General features: G+C 34.0%; 1 protein-coding gene across 2 annotated transcripts in view; it reads right to left on the reverse strand.

Annotated features, from left to right (window-relative positions):
• DYNC2H1 (dynein cytoplasmic 2 heavy chain 1) overlaps positions 1-15836 on the reverse strand; it is a 160226-nt gene that overhangs the window by 72432 nt on the left and 71958 nt on the right. For both annotated transcript variants that reach the window (XM_027636185.1, XM_027636100.1), the window contains exons 67-75: positions 15701-15820; positions 13287-13421; positions 12497-12640; positions 10769-10858; positions 8747-8812; positions 6579-6629; positions 4411-4488; positions 3169-3300; positions 1714-1786 (exon numbers count right to left, since the gene is read on the reverse strand). In XM_027636185.1, coding sequence (XP_027491986.1) covers positions 1714-1786; positions 3169-3300; positions 4411-4488; positions 6579-6629; positions 8747-8812; positions 10769-10858; positions 12497-12640; positions 13287-13421; positions 15701-15820 — 889 coding nt within the window. The remainder of the gene's footprint in view (positions 1-1713; positions 1787-3168; positions 3301-4410; positions 4489-6578; positions 6630-8746; positions 8813-10768; positions 10859-12496; positions 12641-13286; positions 13422-15700; positions 15821-15836) is intronic.

Genomic DNA, 15836 nt, shown 5'->3' on the forward strand with positions numbered 1-15836 from the left:
CTTTAGGTACTGAAAGGCTGCTTTAAGGTCTCTCTAGAGCCTTCTCTTCCCAGGTTGAACAATCCCAACTCTCACTTCATAGGAGCGAGGCTCCAGTTAATACGGTGCATTTCGGTATAGCATGTAAGATAAAGAAATAAGCATGCTTTGGGTGTCCACAAAATACATTCCTAGAAAGTTCTTATGAACCTTATCTTCAAAAGAAATTATTTTAATCCCTCTTCATCCATAAATTTAAACATATATGTAAAAGATGAAGAAAAACCCCCCATATCTGGATAAAACAGAAGTGAAAGGCTTTCTTGTAGGCTATTAGAGTTCTTTTGGAACTTATTTTTCTTACAGGAAAGCAGCCAAAGTAGATTGGAAACTTAACAGCTCCTTTTCAAACTAAATGAAAGTTTAAGTAGTTTCAGGGCAAGCATCCTGAAAAAGACCCAGTAGAAAAACTATGAAAAAATATTCATACAAGTGTGACATCTTTTATCAGTTAGAAAGTGCTAGTCATGATTTATGACATGATCTCAAAATAAAATCTCACTGATATGCATGAAAAATCTGTGGATGATTTGTGGATGATTTGCTGGGTTTGAAACTCCAAATGAAAATAATGGTATTCTGCTTTCCTTGGTGAGGCTGCAGCTTCATTCACCCTAAAACCATCCCCTCGTGCAGCATTCTTCCAAGGAAGTGGAATAAAAATAAGCAATTTATGTAATTTATTAAGATTTGGAAGACAGTAAGCAGGCAAACTCACTCTGCATTCAGGTCTCTGCTGGGCTTTGAGCCACATGGCGCTGCAGATCACATTTGTCATTTGATTCCAACAGGCAGGGACATTGTCAGCATGGGCCTTTTATACTCACCATCAACAAAGTATCCTCTCTATCTACTAATAATGTTTGACAGAGAAGCTATCCCTTAATCCCGAAAATATCAGTCTTGGTTGCAGATATGGAGCCAATTTTGATCAACAAATAATGCCCACAGACAGGGAGCATAAAAGAGTAAAATAAAGTGACTTTTAAAACTTACAGTGTCCGCCTCGATGAGACACTAATAATTCATCTTCCATATACCCATTAACTGCTAAAAACTGAGGGAAGGCTTTGGTGTGCTATACTGCAATATTAAGATTATTTGGCATACACATTTCAAACTGTGGGTACAATAGACTTCAGAGGGGAAATAGACTAACTAGAACAAATAGACAACCATAGTATTGAATCACTCTAAACCATGTATATTTTTACACAGACAGTAAAAAGTATTATACACCAAGAGACAGACAAAAATTACTGAAATTATTAAATAATCTTTTTGAGACTCATCTACAAAATCTCAAACCTAATGACATTAAATGAAGTAATATTTTTTTGGAAAATTTGTGTCTTAAGGAAAGTGCTGCAGTGTAAAACTTTAAGAAAACCAGTTATCTTCTTTTCTTAATTAATTCCAGTGTTCAAGAATTCATTAAAAGAACCTGACAGATCTTTTACAGTATTTTCAACCACTATACAGCATAAACTGAACAATTTTAAAAGCACTTTTTAACAATACTTTACAAGAATAAAACCAGCAGGTCCATTTAAAACATATTTTCAAATCCTGAAACTTAGGGATTCCATAACAACTATAAAATAAAAGCAAAACAAAGGACAAAAAAGATACTTAATTGTTATGCAGAAATACTCTGGTGAAAAATTAACTTACCTAGGGTTTTACATGCAAAAAGAGCCATGGCACTCTGTAGTCTGTCTGGTCGGACAGCCTGGACCACAAGTACCTTAAAATAAAATATATTCGGGGGAGAAGAGTCTATAAAAGTATATAGTGACAATTTAAAATGCAAGACTCCTCTAAGACAGCTGAATTCTTTAAACTTTTCTTAAGAACAAAGTTATCTTCCCTGAATATATAAAGCTATCTGATCATTCCTTTCCAAGATAACCTATTGTAATTGTTCTTTTGTAAGTAGCTTTTCTATTAACAGAATCAGAGAATAGATCTATACCTAATGTCTATTTGTAAGCTACAACCTTTCCTACAATGTTTTAGAAAAAAGGTAGCTATGTGGGTAGCTAGAAAGCAAACTTAGCTTTATACTAGTAATCTAAATTCTGTGCACATATACAGGCAGTAATGTCCTAACTGAAATACTAATGTTTCTGATTTCAGTGCAAATTAATTTATGAGTGGTGCATCAATCTCACCACAGAGTTTCATTATATTTCATCAAGAGAAATATTCTTAATACTTTCTGTACAAGGAACTAGATATACTGATCATTCCAGATTTACTTTCCTATAAATGCAGAATTTTTCTGACAATACATTGCACATATAAGAAGTGCTCTTCTGCATTTCATAGAATCAAATATGACTCAGAAAAATTCCTTTCCAAAATGGTTTGTTCCTTAATTCCATGCATGCTATTTTAGAAATTTACCTCTTCCATCAGAAACTCCAAATAGAGAGTTGCTAAGAGCCAATCAGCATGAAACTACTGGAAACTACCTCATCCTTTCTTTGGAACGGGCCTTGGTTTTTTTATGTGGAGTGTCTTCAAATGAAAAATCACAGCATCATTTGAAATTAAGTAATGACATGCCTTCTTCCATAAACACAAAAGGGATTACATTTTCCCCTTCCAGTGGAAAAGGATCCTCAGGTAGAGGAAGGGATTTTCTCCTCCAATATGCTTGGTGAGTTCTTCATTATCAGGCTTTCAAGAACAGTCATATTTCATGACTACTATTCTAAAAAAGAAGAGGCTGCTACTGTGTTTTGAGGTTTTCAGTCAGATGTGTGAGTTTGTACATTAAATGATGAACTAAACTAAAGACATTCAACAAGCTGACACATCCAACAGTAACAAAGCAACCATGAAAGAATTTTAATACCTATTATTTAAATTAATTCTGAATATTACTATACCTTACAGGGTATACTCAGTTGCAGGCAATACACCAACACAAAAAAAGACTCAGATAACAGAGAACTAAATATGCATTATGGTGAAAGAAAATACATAATCCGTAGACTAAAAAAACTAGTTAAACTGTAAGACAGTGTAGATACTGTCACTGCTTATAATTCAAGCAGGCCTGGATGTAAAATTTGCTTTTAATGCTGAACTTATAATTAATATAATAAATGAAAAGATTACCTGCTGAAATAAGGAAATTCTTTTTACAAGAGTAGATGGAAAGTCTTGTTCACACACAGAACTCTGAGAAAAAGTGTGCCACAGACTTTCATCTTCAAAGCACAGTATCTGATAAAGACCTGGGAGAGAAATCTACAAAACAAATAACGTATAATTAACTATAATAAGAATAGCCATTTGGACATTGTATATTTTAAATAATTTCCAAATACCAGTTATGACCACTACTTGCGCACATCACAAAATTCAATTTTATCCTTGGAGTTAAAGAAGAGTACATTTTAAAATTAACTATTTATTTACTATTACTATTCCCTGGAAATGCTAAGTTTGTATTTGCATTGTATTTTTTATATTAAACTTAAAGGTTCTTTGGTTTTAAATTTTGGGCTCTACCTTTAAGTCTTTTGCTTTAATCACGATCAGGTTCTTTTTCTATCACTACGTGCTACTGATTCACTCAGTTACTCATTTTCTGTTTGTTTGTTTGTTTGTTTAAACCTCTAACTATCATGCCTGCCACATCATTATTGTGATTGTTCCTGATCTCTGGTTGAAAAGAAATTAAATTATGGACTCTGGGTTTAGCAACAACACTCCTTGCCAAAGACCAGTTCCTTCTTGCTGCTCAGCTACATGCAGGAGAAGAGCCTAAGATGGAATTTCAAGCACCAGTACTTTCTTTTAGTTCCCTTCAACATTGACTGTGGTAGGAGGAACACAATCATTTTTGGTTTAGTGTGATTATTACTCAATCTGAGCAATCATAAACTCTGAATCACCTGCAAAGATGTACAGGGAAATCTGATGAGAAGACTATTTTCTCAATTAACAGCTTTTAATACAATATTAGATGGTTTTGTGAAGATCATTACAAAAGTGGAACTCAAATATTCTTTGCAATTTTTCCTATGTATATTTTTCTATCTAAAAAAATTGAAGCACTCTGGGTAGACTTAGAGCATTTTCTAATCTCAGTAAGATGACAGGTTCATTTAAAAAAATTGAAATTGTTAGATGGGGTAGAAATGTTCAAGAAAAAGGGTCAGAAAAATGAGTTTAAAATACTTTATTTTTTTTCAAGTGGGTATGTATTAAGCCATGGTTTCTAATAGAATAAGCACCTTAAAATAGTAAAATATTTCCATCTGACAAATACATATTTGAGTATTCAAGTCCAAATTCCTATTTGTCAAAACCAAAGTCCTTTAAATTAAATTCAACCCACCATACAATGTATACCTTCAAAGATGCTACTGCCCAGGCTCGGTCGTGTTCTATCCAAGAGGGAATCTGGTCACGAACACTTCTTTGTGAATCCTTATTGAAGCAAGTTATGTTACACATGTAAGTTATATAAATTTTTGGGAAACACTATACTCAGTAATAAGAAGATGAAACTCATGTTTTTAATAAAAATACCATTCACAACAGCAATCTTTCTGTGGGATTTTGCGAAGTTCGTAAACAGCATAACAAAATAAAAGCTACCAAAGATTTAAATATGAGACATACTATTCACAGTAACATTTGCTTAGCTACTTGAGTCTGAAAATACTTTATTATTTAGAGTATCCTTATGATGCACTCAATTCTAAGTAGTTTTTCATTAAAAACAATTGACAGAAATGATTGCCTATCTGTATATGCACTCTGAGCAACTGACTTCAAGAAACAACTCCATTGCACATATTTGCAGCCATGAAGAAGACAGTTCTTCACACAAAGAGCAATTTTGGGGTAATTCACTAGGCAAAATATCACTTCTGAACATCTCTGCACTGATAAATTTTGGCCACAGCTCTGTTTTTCTGCTCTCTAGGTTTTTGGGTTGGATAAAAATCTAAGGATGAACTACACAGCTTAAGCTCCAGTATATTCATTATACCATTTTTTATTAACAAATCTTACAATACTCATTAACCAGTCTGACAGTCTCTGCGTGGAAATGTATTTGGATTTCTCAACCACTGAGCAATTTCAAAAGTAATCTTAAATGTTCAGCAGAAAAAAATAGAAGGTTTCTTGTGAAAGGATACCTTGGCCCTGAGTCATCAAGTCTGAGAAAGAACAAAACCAGAAAACTCAGAAGCAACTGTAGGAACAAACTTGAGATGGGTCTGCAACATACATTCCAGTTATAATTGGGGTGATGGATGCATATGCACAGTCTTTCCAAAATCTATGGGTTGTGTGTTAGGTGGGTAGAGGTAAGACTGGTATTAAATTCCATTATACAATCAGATCTGACATAGTTTGAAAATTACCTACACAAGAAAATACCTGACAATCACCCAGTTCACTGACATTTAATTGAATTACAAAGACTCCACAGAGATGAAGGGGAACTTCTGCAATCACACTGAAATGCAAAACTTGTAGTAGAGTTATCTAATGGCTAGAGAAAATGGACTTTAAGGATCATTTCAGGAATCAGCTGCCTGAGAAAACCTGAGTAATACATTGTGTTTTAAGTGACTTGCCACTTTTACCACCACACATGTGAACACACCTACTGTCATGAGTGTCTAAAATCAAGGTACTCACTCTGGTCATCGTCTTGTACCATTTAACATACAAGATACCCTGATAAGTATTTAAACAAGGTTATAGGTTAAGAGTAATTGTGAACGATGAATTGTGAGCTGAGCCTCATGGAATGAGCTAGCCTGACTATGAATGAAGGAAAAGTGGAGAAAAGTAAAACAGGAGGCGAAGACTGGGCTCATGATTGCTGATTGTGCTCATGTTTCCTAAAAACACTTTTCAAAACCTTTGCCAAAATATTTTGCTCAAAGAAGAGTTATAATGGGTAAGATTATAGAAACCTTAGCTTTTTTCTCTACTCTTTTCTACTGGACTGTTATGTTAAAAGTGTACAGAATTGAGAGACGCTTAGTAAACTACAGCATGCTCGATCAGGCATGCAAAGAAAGTTTCTTAACCTTGCTCAGTCACCTAGGAAAACATATAAATACATCTCCAGATGTAGAACTCAAGACTAAGGAAAAAGTCAGTCAAAGTTAGCAAAGTGTGTGGACAATTCCATTAATTCATGCAAAAACAACTCATATGACTCCAAGAGAAAGACGGATTCAGAAATGCTGATTTTAGTCACAGAAGAGGGCTGAAAACCTCCTCAAACATACAGTTACAAACTGTAATCCTGGTAAAAGAAAAAGAAAATAAGAAAAGCAAAAAAGGCAAAAAGTTATGTAAATTAGAAAATTAGTTGCCATGTACAAAAAGGTGTTTAAAAATTTATATTTTTATACTACTATGTGAGAAGCTACTTGTTTCTTTAATGTATGAATACAATTAATTAAACAATATAGTAAAAATACAAGTTTAATTTTTTAGGATTAAAGTAAATGTTTCTTATTTCAAATATGCAAATAAATGTAGCTTACTGATTTTCTTATGGTATCTCCAATGATCACACCTGTAAAAGTCTCCCATTCCTAGGGGAATAAATAATAGATCAGTCACAAGATATCTTTAAGAATAAAGATTGATATGTAATGCATGTAGGCAGACCAGGATGATAAACAAATTAAATCCTAGATTCTGAAAGAGTTCTAAGACATTTTAAAAATGCTAATTCCCTTTGCAGAATCCAGGCTAAGTGACTGCAGTGCTTTACAAGAAAAAGAAGCAGAGGGGAAGTCCTATACCTTCTAAGCAACCAGAGCTCCCACCCTATAGACTATCAACTACCAAGTAGTAACAAATGTTCCTGGTAAGGACAGGGCCCGACAGGGCATCAGCAGCCCACATACAACACATAGCTACAGAATCCATGATTTGACAGTGTTTCATGTTACAGTATCCAGCAGATGGCAGGTTTAAGAACAGGGGGCATACTTAATATAATAGAATGACATTACAAATACTTTGGTTGCACTAAAAAGAGAAACGTTAAGTTAAATTTATATATGATTAAATCTTTTAGAATTGGTATATGTATCCAGGACGGCAGCTTTTAATCATTTTAAGACAGATTAGATAATTATTTAAAAACACCACAAAATACATAATGCTCTATTTGGAGGTGGCAAGAAATATACTAAAATTTTTTCATAAGTATCGAAATTTTTGTATAATCAGAATCTATAATTCTATGACAAAGGTTTTTGACTAGTAGTAGTACTACTGATACAAATCACAGAATAGTTTTTTACACCCATCTAGCTGAGTCTTGAAACAGCTCTCTCTCTTTCAGTTACAAACTGATGTTCCTCTCCCAATGACAAAGAAAATGCATGTGCACAGAAAAACACATGAAGTACTTTTAAGATCAAAAATTATGTAATATTTTTATGAAGAAAAGCAAAAGTATAATCTGTAGAGGCATATAAACTACCTCAGAAAAATCTATATGTATTGATTGAGAAAGAGAATGTCTCTACTAAAACCCAAGGCATTCTATAATATACTGCTTTAGTTGTACTATAAAATTCTCGTCACTATGCAAAAAATTCACAACTGCAGAAGGTTGAACTCTTTTGGGAGAGGGACTTAGAATACTAAATTCTCTAGCAGCATAATAATCAAATTCTAGTCTCATCACATTAAAAGTTTTAAAAGAAATAACTTTAAAAGAATAACCACTTCAGCTTCATTTTCCTCACTAAATATTTTGCACAAGCACTCTTCTCTTAACAATTTAATTAAAGTAACTTCTACCTTTCAGAGAAGTAAGAAATTACTGATACTATTTGCCTGGTTTCATCCTTGAGTACTCAGTGTAGAAATGGGCATTATATATAAACTAGATTAAGCTCTCTAAGAGCTGTAATAGTTGATGGAAATGCATGCTAAACAATAGAAACCAACACATAAGGCTGTACTTACAAACACTTAAGAAGCCAAGCTTTAAATCAGTCAGAAAACTATTTGCAAGTTGCTGCCATCATGACTTTAGAAACTTAAGAAAGACAAAGTAAGATATTTTCAGAAGCCCAAAAGAAATAATGAAGATGAAATAGGGAACTTCTAATAATGAAGAGTAACCAGGATATGCTTCTACCAACTAGATTAATTTATTTTTATCATTGCTGAAAGAGTGGGGTTTTACTTTGTCAATCCATATGTCTGCATTAAAACTACATTGCACTCATAACATCGAGAGGTTTCAACCAACCTTTCTTAAATCTTGTACCTTGAGCTCATATGCTTCATATAATTAAATTCCATTACATCCTTCAAAGGTATTGTCTGATTTTTACCTTTTACCCTATAATGGACTCTCCTCTACTGAACTGACATCTACTACATCGACTCCTTCTGGTCTCCAGCTTCTAGTACAGAAAGCCATAGTTTTGTCTCTCCATTCCATGTAGATATTTTAGAAAATTAAATATGTCTTGACTCAGGCTAATCAGCCACATTTAAGCAAATGTATTGTCAATTATGCATATTGTTTCACTGTAGTCAGACTTTACAGAAGTAATTCAACTACACTATAAACAAATATAAGTAAGTCCTATACTTACTGACAAAAACTTTTTATCTATTTATTTACTGTTCATATTACGTTTAAGCAAAATACTTGGGGATTTTCTTCCCTAGCACTTACATTTTCTTGAAAAAGTTCAGGATGCATTCCTCGTACAAAATGTAGAGCAAACATTAGCTGATCAGCCTGAAATAAAAGCAATAAAAATGTATTTATATGCTCACCAAAAGTCACCTGCTTTTTTTTATAAGCAATATTAGCAACATAAGTGATCTCTAATTCCATAGTAATGACTTAATGACATGTACCTTAACGCAAAATTGCTATGTACCTTTGCAACTGAGAAGGAAAGACTAACCCAAAGTGGTCAGTGGAGTGGGTGACAAATAGATCCCTACTAGGCATTAGTGTCAAACTCTGTAAGGTACTGGAGGTCTCATTTTATTGATAAATAAAATATGTCCATGAACATTACATGACGCTGAGAACAAACTACACCACTCAACTCTCATCTTCTCAGACAAGGTCTGCAAGCAAATTCAAATCCAAACTGCCTCTTAGGATAGTCCCCGGATGATTCAGTATCCAAAATTTGAATGAAAATTGTTTGGAAGAATATTAACTGTAACAGAAACTATTTTGACAAATTAACAGTACAGGTGGGTGAATTCCAGTGCTCAGGAAAATTTCTGGGCACAACTTCATTTAGTAGCATACATGAAGCCTAGGTACATACAAACATAGATATTAACCACAGACAGAAAAAACCATCCTTCCCAATCCTAACATGGTTAAAAACATATAAACCTGTATCAGCTATACCTTTTATGAAGACACGAGTAAAGCCTCAGTGTCACAGCAGTCTTTAAAAATTTTCATGGATAAAAGGCGGAAAAAGTAGTGAATTGTTGACGGTGTGAGGAGTTTATTTTTTCTCTCAACTATTAGAACACAATATTAAGCTGGATGGACCATTAGTCTGAAGCTGCACAGTAACAGACTTTCAGTATTTTCTAAACTCCAATATGATTGCTCACAGTTAAAATCCTTCCTACTAGAAATCTTCCCTCTGTGCCCTACACTTGAAATCTCTTTTCTTATGTGCAAAAATTGCTGCCTTCCAATATTCACAAGATGTAATGACTTAGTGGAAGGCTTCACATACTCATGACTTCAAATGCAGACATTAAATATGATGAGAACATTCCATGAGAATCCCCTTGGACTTTGATAAACAAAATTTCTAAGAAATATCTGCTACCTCTGTACCTTAAATAAAACGTTGCTAGACTGGGGTAGAGGGGAGGAGTTGGTGTAAAATTTTCAAGATCTCTCCATTCTCACTGATCAAACTCCAGACTTGTGTAATTTGTACTACTACTCAAACCATCTATGCAGACCTACTGTGCATTCTTCAGGCTGGTATTATGAGACAAATACCTCTTGTCATGATAGTTCCATGTGAAAGTAAAACTTAAACCAGAAAATGAAAGGCATATCTATCCTAGGTTTTCAATAAGAAAGCAAGAAGAGAAAAGACACCTGACTGACATAAAGAAGAAACACATTAGGAACATCACATGGAGGAACAAGGGAACAGATGGAAACAAACAAGGTAGCAGGTAGAGATTTGGGACAGGATGAGAAAAGAGAAAGGAGAATATCACAATGTGGGGGTTTTTTAGAATCATAGAATCATCAAGGTTGGAAGAGACCTTTAAGATTTTCAAGTCCAACTGTCAATCTACCACAATCACTTTTGTTTCCTTTAAAAAAAAAAACCTACAAAAAACCCCAAATAATCACACAAAACCTTATCATGACAGTTAGGTCAAACAGTCATACTAAGGAATGCAAGAAGTAAGAGCAAACAGGAAAAAAAAAGTGCTCAGGAGACGGCAAAGCCTAGGACTGGCTATGAAGCCAAAATGAGGAGCTCTGTGGAAAAATGTCCATAAGCAATATTAATTTTGTCATATCCTAACTGTTAGTCCTCCTCATTTTGCATGTTAAATATTGCTAGTGTAATTTTTTGTATCTATTACACAGTACTGCTTATTTGAAGTAGATCAAGTGTTGGCTGCTGAAAGAATACTTTCAAACCCAGTGCACTGTCTTAAGTCAGAAAAAATACAATCTTACCTTAAACAAACAACGACAAACATATTCATACACTGCATGTTTCAATGAGCCAATAAGCAACTTGATTCTTTCCTCAGTGTTACTTGAATCCTAAAAAAGAAATTTTGGGTTTCAAAAATTCATGTGGAAGTAAAAAAATTTTTATGTGCTTTGTAAATTTCAGAAAAATTACACAAATAATCTGGATGCTATGTGACACCAGTTCTAAAAACATATTATTAAAGTCAGCTGCACCTATCAATCAGTAGATGATTAAATGAGAAATTCATGCTGACGTATTAAGAAATAAATATTTTGGGCCTGAATATTTTGATTATGAACATTATACAACTTTGTATAAGGTAAATATACAAAGAATGAGAGAACAGTTTCTTCTCCTAACATTAATATTTTTGAAATCTCATAGTTTTCACTAGGTAAAAAATTGCTTAGGCATTGAATTACTACATTAAATACTACTAAACAGGTATGTTGATGCTAAATGTAGTTACTAAACTTCTGGTCAAATCTGGTCCAAATGAAATGAACATTGTAGAAAATAGTAAGTGTACCCTGTCCTTCAAAGGTCAAGACTGAAAAACTAATTCTAACATGAAAAAAGTGAAAAAAAGACAGGACAAAAGAAGAAAGGGGTTGGGAGGTATGGAATGTGTAACAGTGTAAGTTCCTTTCTACCATGCTGGAATTTGAAAAGATGAGTTTAAGGAGGGCAATTGGACACAATTGATTTGACTAATACCTTTCCCATACCTAAATGATTCAAAAATTAAGAATTAGATAGAGGAAAAAGAAAGAAGGCAATGAAGGCAAAAACAGAAGTTGAGCTTTAAATTGGTAATATAATAGGCAGGAAAAAAAGAAATTATGAAGAAGTGTGAAAGTAAGAAAAAAAGAAGTTAAAACCTCATGTTGTCAAAAAGAAGAAATAAGAACTTTAAAGAGGGCAAGTTCACATAGTTAGAACTGTGTTCCTGATAATGACTGAAGTTGAAGGAAAGCTGTAAATCGTGGATGTCACCATAAAGGGGAATCCAAAGAAGACATGATGAAAGGTTGGTGAATGCCTTTTTAAAGTAAAAACAAAGAGAAATACGATGAATTTTGGAGACACTCAATAAAGAGAAAACACATCATTATTCAGTGTGGGTATTTAGATCTAAAGAGTTTGGGGTCAAGGAATAAATTAATTCTGTGCTTTAATAAGGATATACAGGTCATCACAATACAGAAAAATAAAAATTACATTTTCAATAAGGCTTGTTTACAAACTGCATAAAAGCAGACAAAATTTTGATCTTCCTTTGCGTAACTGAGCCCTGTAGATATATAGGTATTTTCTTATTCTACCCTTTGTTGATAAAATTAGCATTATTAGCAGATTAGATCATTAATTTATTTAAATAAAGCCTTCAGTAAAGTTATAATCAACCTTTGTTTTCCTAGTTCATCTTAGACAAAGAGGAAGCCTGAAATCAACAAATAGGAGTTATTCTGCTTTCAGATAGCACAGCAATACCCTGATTTATATGCAACGTAAAATAATTTAAAATTCCATGTGCATGGATTCTGAATATCTAAAGCACAACAGTTCAGCATAACTACTTATTATACATTTCATCGACATTTATTATAACTTTTTTTTTAAAATGTCCAGAGAAGCTAATAAATTCTAAGGATCAAAGCAGATTGATTCTTCTGCAGCATTAACAGCTTCAGAAGAGAAAATACCTGCTTGCTTTGCAGAGCCCTTTGGAAAAGTCGCAGGAAAGCCGCCAAACTAAAGCGGTACATATTATTAATTTTGGACAAGTCAGAGATAATGAAGTACATCTTGCTGGCACTCTCGGCCAAAGGGAGATAGGAGTCCCTCTCCTGCAGAGAAAAACAACATACACATAAAAACCCGGTGCATTACTGCCACCTACTGCCTGTTGCATAAACTATTACTCATCCCATCAAAAAAACGTGGATGATTCCCACTGTTTCAGGAAACCAAATCCTTTCCAATTCTCCAGATTGAGGGACCAGAACTCAAGACTTCAACGCTTTTTGATTTCCAAATTGGAAACATTTTTAAAATGAAGAATATGATGGAAATAAATCCCTAGGGCACTGAGGTCTCTTCCCACAACAGAACATATCCCAAAATTCAATGGAAAATTTTAAACTAAACTTTTCCAACAGAAAGGGATATATTAAGTGAAAACATCAATATGATCCAGAATGTTTGCAACAGAGGATGGTAAAATGAAGTCAAACCTTGTTACCTGCCAAAAACCCTTTAACTCAAACTGGTGGACTTTAAATTGTGTAATTATTCAGCATGTGTAAAACAAAGTAATTTAATTAACAAAAATACTATCTGTGCTTGCTTATCCTGAATATCATTTACTCAGAAAAGTTAATTTAATATGTTACTTATCTTATATTCCTGTGGATGTATGTGTCTTCTGTATATAGAAGATCACTATTTTTAGCAGGAAAAAAACAGTAATAAAAGATTAAAATATTCTTCTACCTTATCAAGGAAAGTCTGAAGTCTGTGAGATTCAGCCAGTGATTCTTGGATGACTGCACTACTTGCTTTAGTTTGATTCAGAGACTCTATCAGATCCTTATTTTCTAGTATATTGCCTTGTGATGTGGCAAGTGTCTGGGAAAAAAAAGTAATTTATGTTACATTAAAAAAAAAAAACCAAACAATTCTGTAAAGTAACTATTTTGGAAGCTGTCCTTCTTTCTGACCTGTACATATTTCTGAACAGATGGTTATTCCAAAAGCTCGGATGATGTTTTAAAGAAGCATGGAAAATAAAACTCAAGAAGGTACTCCAAAAATCCAGATTGCCACGTTCTGAAACATAAGTCATCAGCAAGCTTTTCAGAATGCTTTCTATGATCAGGGTCTTAGGTACTAAAATCTTCATGGTAAATTTCCATTTAACTTCCAGTTTAACCTGAAGCTACTCGTAACAACTTCCTGTACCCAGTCATTCAAAAATTCATTTTCCTTCAAAAACATTCCACTATCCCCTATACAATCTAGTTCTCATTTTCAACTGAGACAAATATTTACATCACAACAATTTCAGTTTTGTAATCAGAGATTACCTCAAAATCCTTGAGATTGCCTCACATTTTCCCTGAGTTCTCCCGTGCAATTAATTTCACTTCCAAGAAGTGGCAAAAGCTTGAATGATTCCCTAATAATACATGTGTTTTACTAACCCTCAGTAAATATACTTCAATATATTTTTTTTTTAGTTAGACAGCAACAGAAAATTGGCTTCTTGTCAGTCAGGTCAGTTCTGAACAACCACCTGTAGGACAGCATTCAAGGAATCCAGTTTTGCTACGAGGAATCACACTGTAAGCTATGACATCACCACAGCACCTATGTCTTTACTCCAAGGCTTTCAGAAGAAAACCAGTACAGTACTTCAGATGGAATGGTAATGTCGCTTTAAGTTTAACTTGAATTTAGCTAGACCACCTTCAGCACTGATTTCTTTGTTGACAAAGTCCATGTAGCACCTGCCAGTTTCCACTGAGCCTTAGCTTTCTATCTTTGGGGTCAAAAAGTATTCTGATTCCAGTGCTAACAAGAATTCCAAAGTTGAAACCAACTCAGTGTTAATACTTGGCCACTTTTGTTGCAAATATCTTAGGTATCAGCTATCTTAAGTTTTGTACTTGGTAGCTCAGATCGGACAAATGTAAAAAATCTTGGAGTTCCAAGATAATAAAAAAAGTCTGTTCTAAAAGGTCAAATAGTGGTATCTCTGAAGTCCCAGTTTCTGGTAGAAAATAAGATGCTAAAAATGATCAAATTTGGACATGGAATTTTTTTAGAGAGCAAGTTTCCCTTTTCCTATAAGAGAAATCTGCCCTATCACAGTTTTAAGAAAGGGCTGAGCTTAGTATTTGAGAATTAATAAGGAGTTTAAGAGGGACAGTAAATGTTGAAATTCAAATCACATTAGATAATCATGCACAAAATTCTAAAACAGAGCTATCAATCATAGAATCATAAAACAGTTGGGGCTGGAAGGAACCTTCCAAATCCCCTGCTATGAGCAGCAACATCTTCTACCACACCAGTCTGCTCAAAGCCCCATCCAATCTGGCCTTGAACACTTGAACAGGGATGAGGCACACAAGTTCTCTGGGCAACGAGTTCCAGTGCCTCATCACCCTCACAATAAAGAATTTCTTCCTAATACCTAATCTAAAAGTACCCTCTTTTAGTTGGAAGCCATTCCCCCTTGTAATATGTCCCTCTCCAGCTCTCTTGTAGGCCAGACCAATAAATGGCCAGTCTAATCTGTGAAAACTAACAGCTTATGCTAGTCCATTGCACTCAATACAACAAAGTTCTATGACTTAGCTACTGACAGAGGGTTTTATGGCACCAGGTCAATCTCTTTGCATCTATGACCTTTTAGAAGGATGGAGGATTTGAGGATCCATTCCTACTAGAAGCATGATGTACAGTTTATGTGGAATCCATGACAAGATAGAAACAGAAGAAGAAAACAGTCCCTCCTTGGAAGCTACTCTTTTATATGGAGGCGAACAATTGCTTCTGAGCAATGGTGAACTGAAAATTGAGAATATTAATTTTAAATGCAATACAGGAAAATGTTAACTGTAAATTACAGTTCATTGATAATTAGAAATAATTGTGGAGGTTTAAAATTTTAAATGTCTCTCAACAATCCTTCCATTTTGTACTGGAATTTTTTTTTCCTTTCACTACACAGGATCATTTCTCAACTTGAAAGTATCATTTGACATGATTCACAAGCCTAAAAATGTGGCTTCAGTTAAAACTGAATTTGAAAAAGAAACAGTATAGTTTCATTCAAATACATAACGATATGAACACTATTTATTGGTATAACAGATATAAAAGACGCAAATTTATTTTACCTCCAAAAGAGAATCCTCAAGCTTAGCTAGTTGTATCTTCTTATCTTCTTCCTGTTGTAACAGTTTCGTCTTCTGCTCTTCCAAATCAGGTTTTTCATGCTGAATAGTTAAAGCCAAAAGCTAAAAACAAAGGAGA

This window comes from Corapipo altera, unplaced genomic scaffold (genome assembly GCF_003945725.1).
Source record: "Corapipo altera isolate COAL_440 unplaced genomic scaffold, ASM394572v1 0, whole genome shotgun sequence".
NCBI lineage: Eukaryota > Metazoa > Chordata > Aves > Passeriformes > Pipridae > Corapipo > Corapipo altera.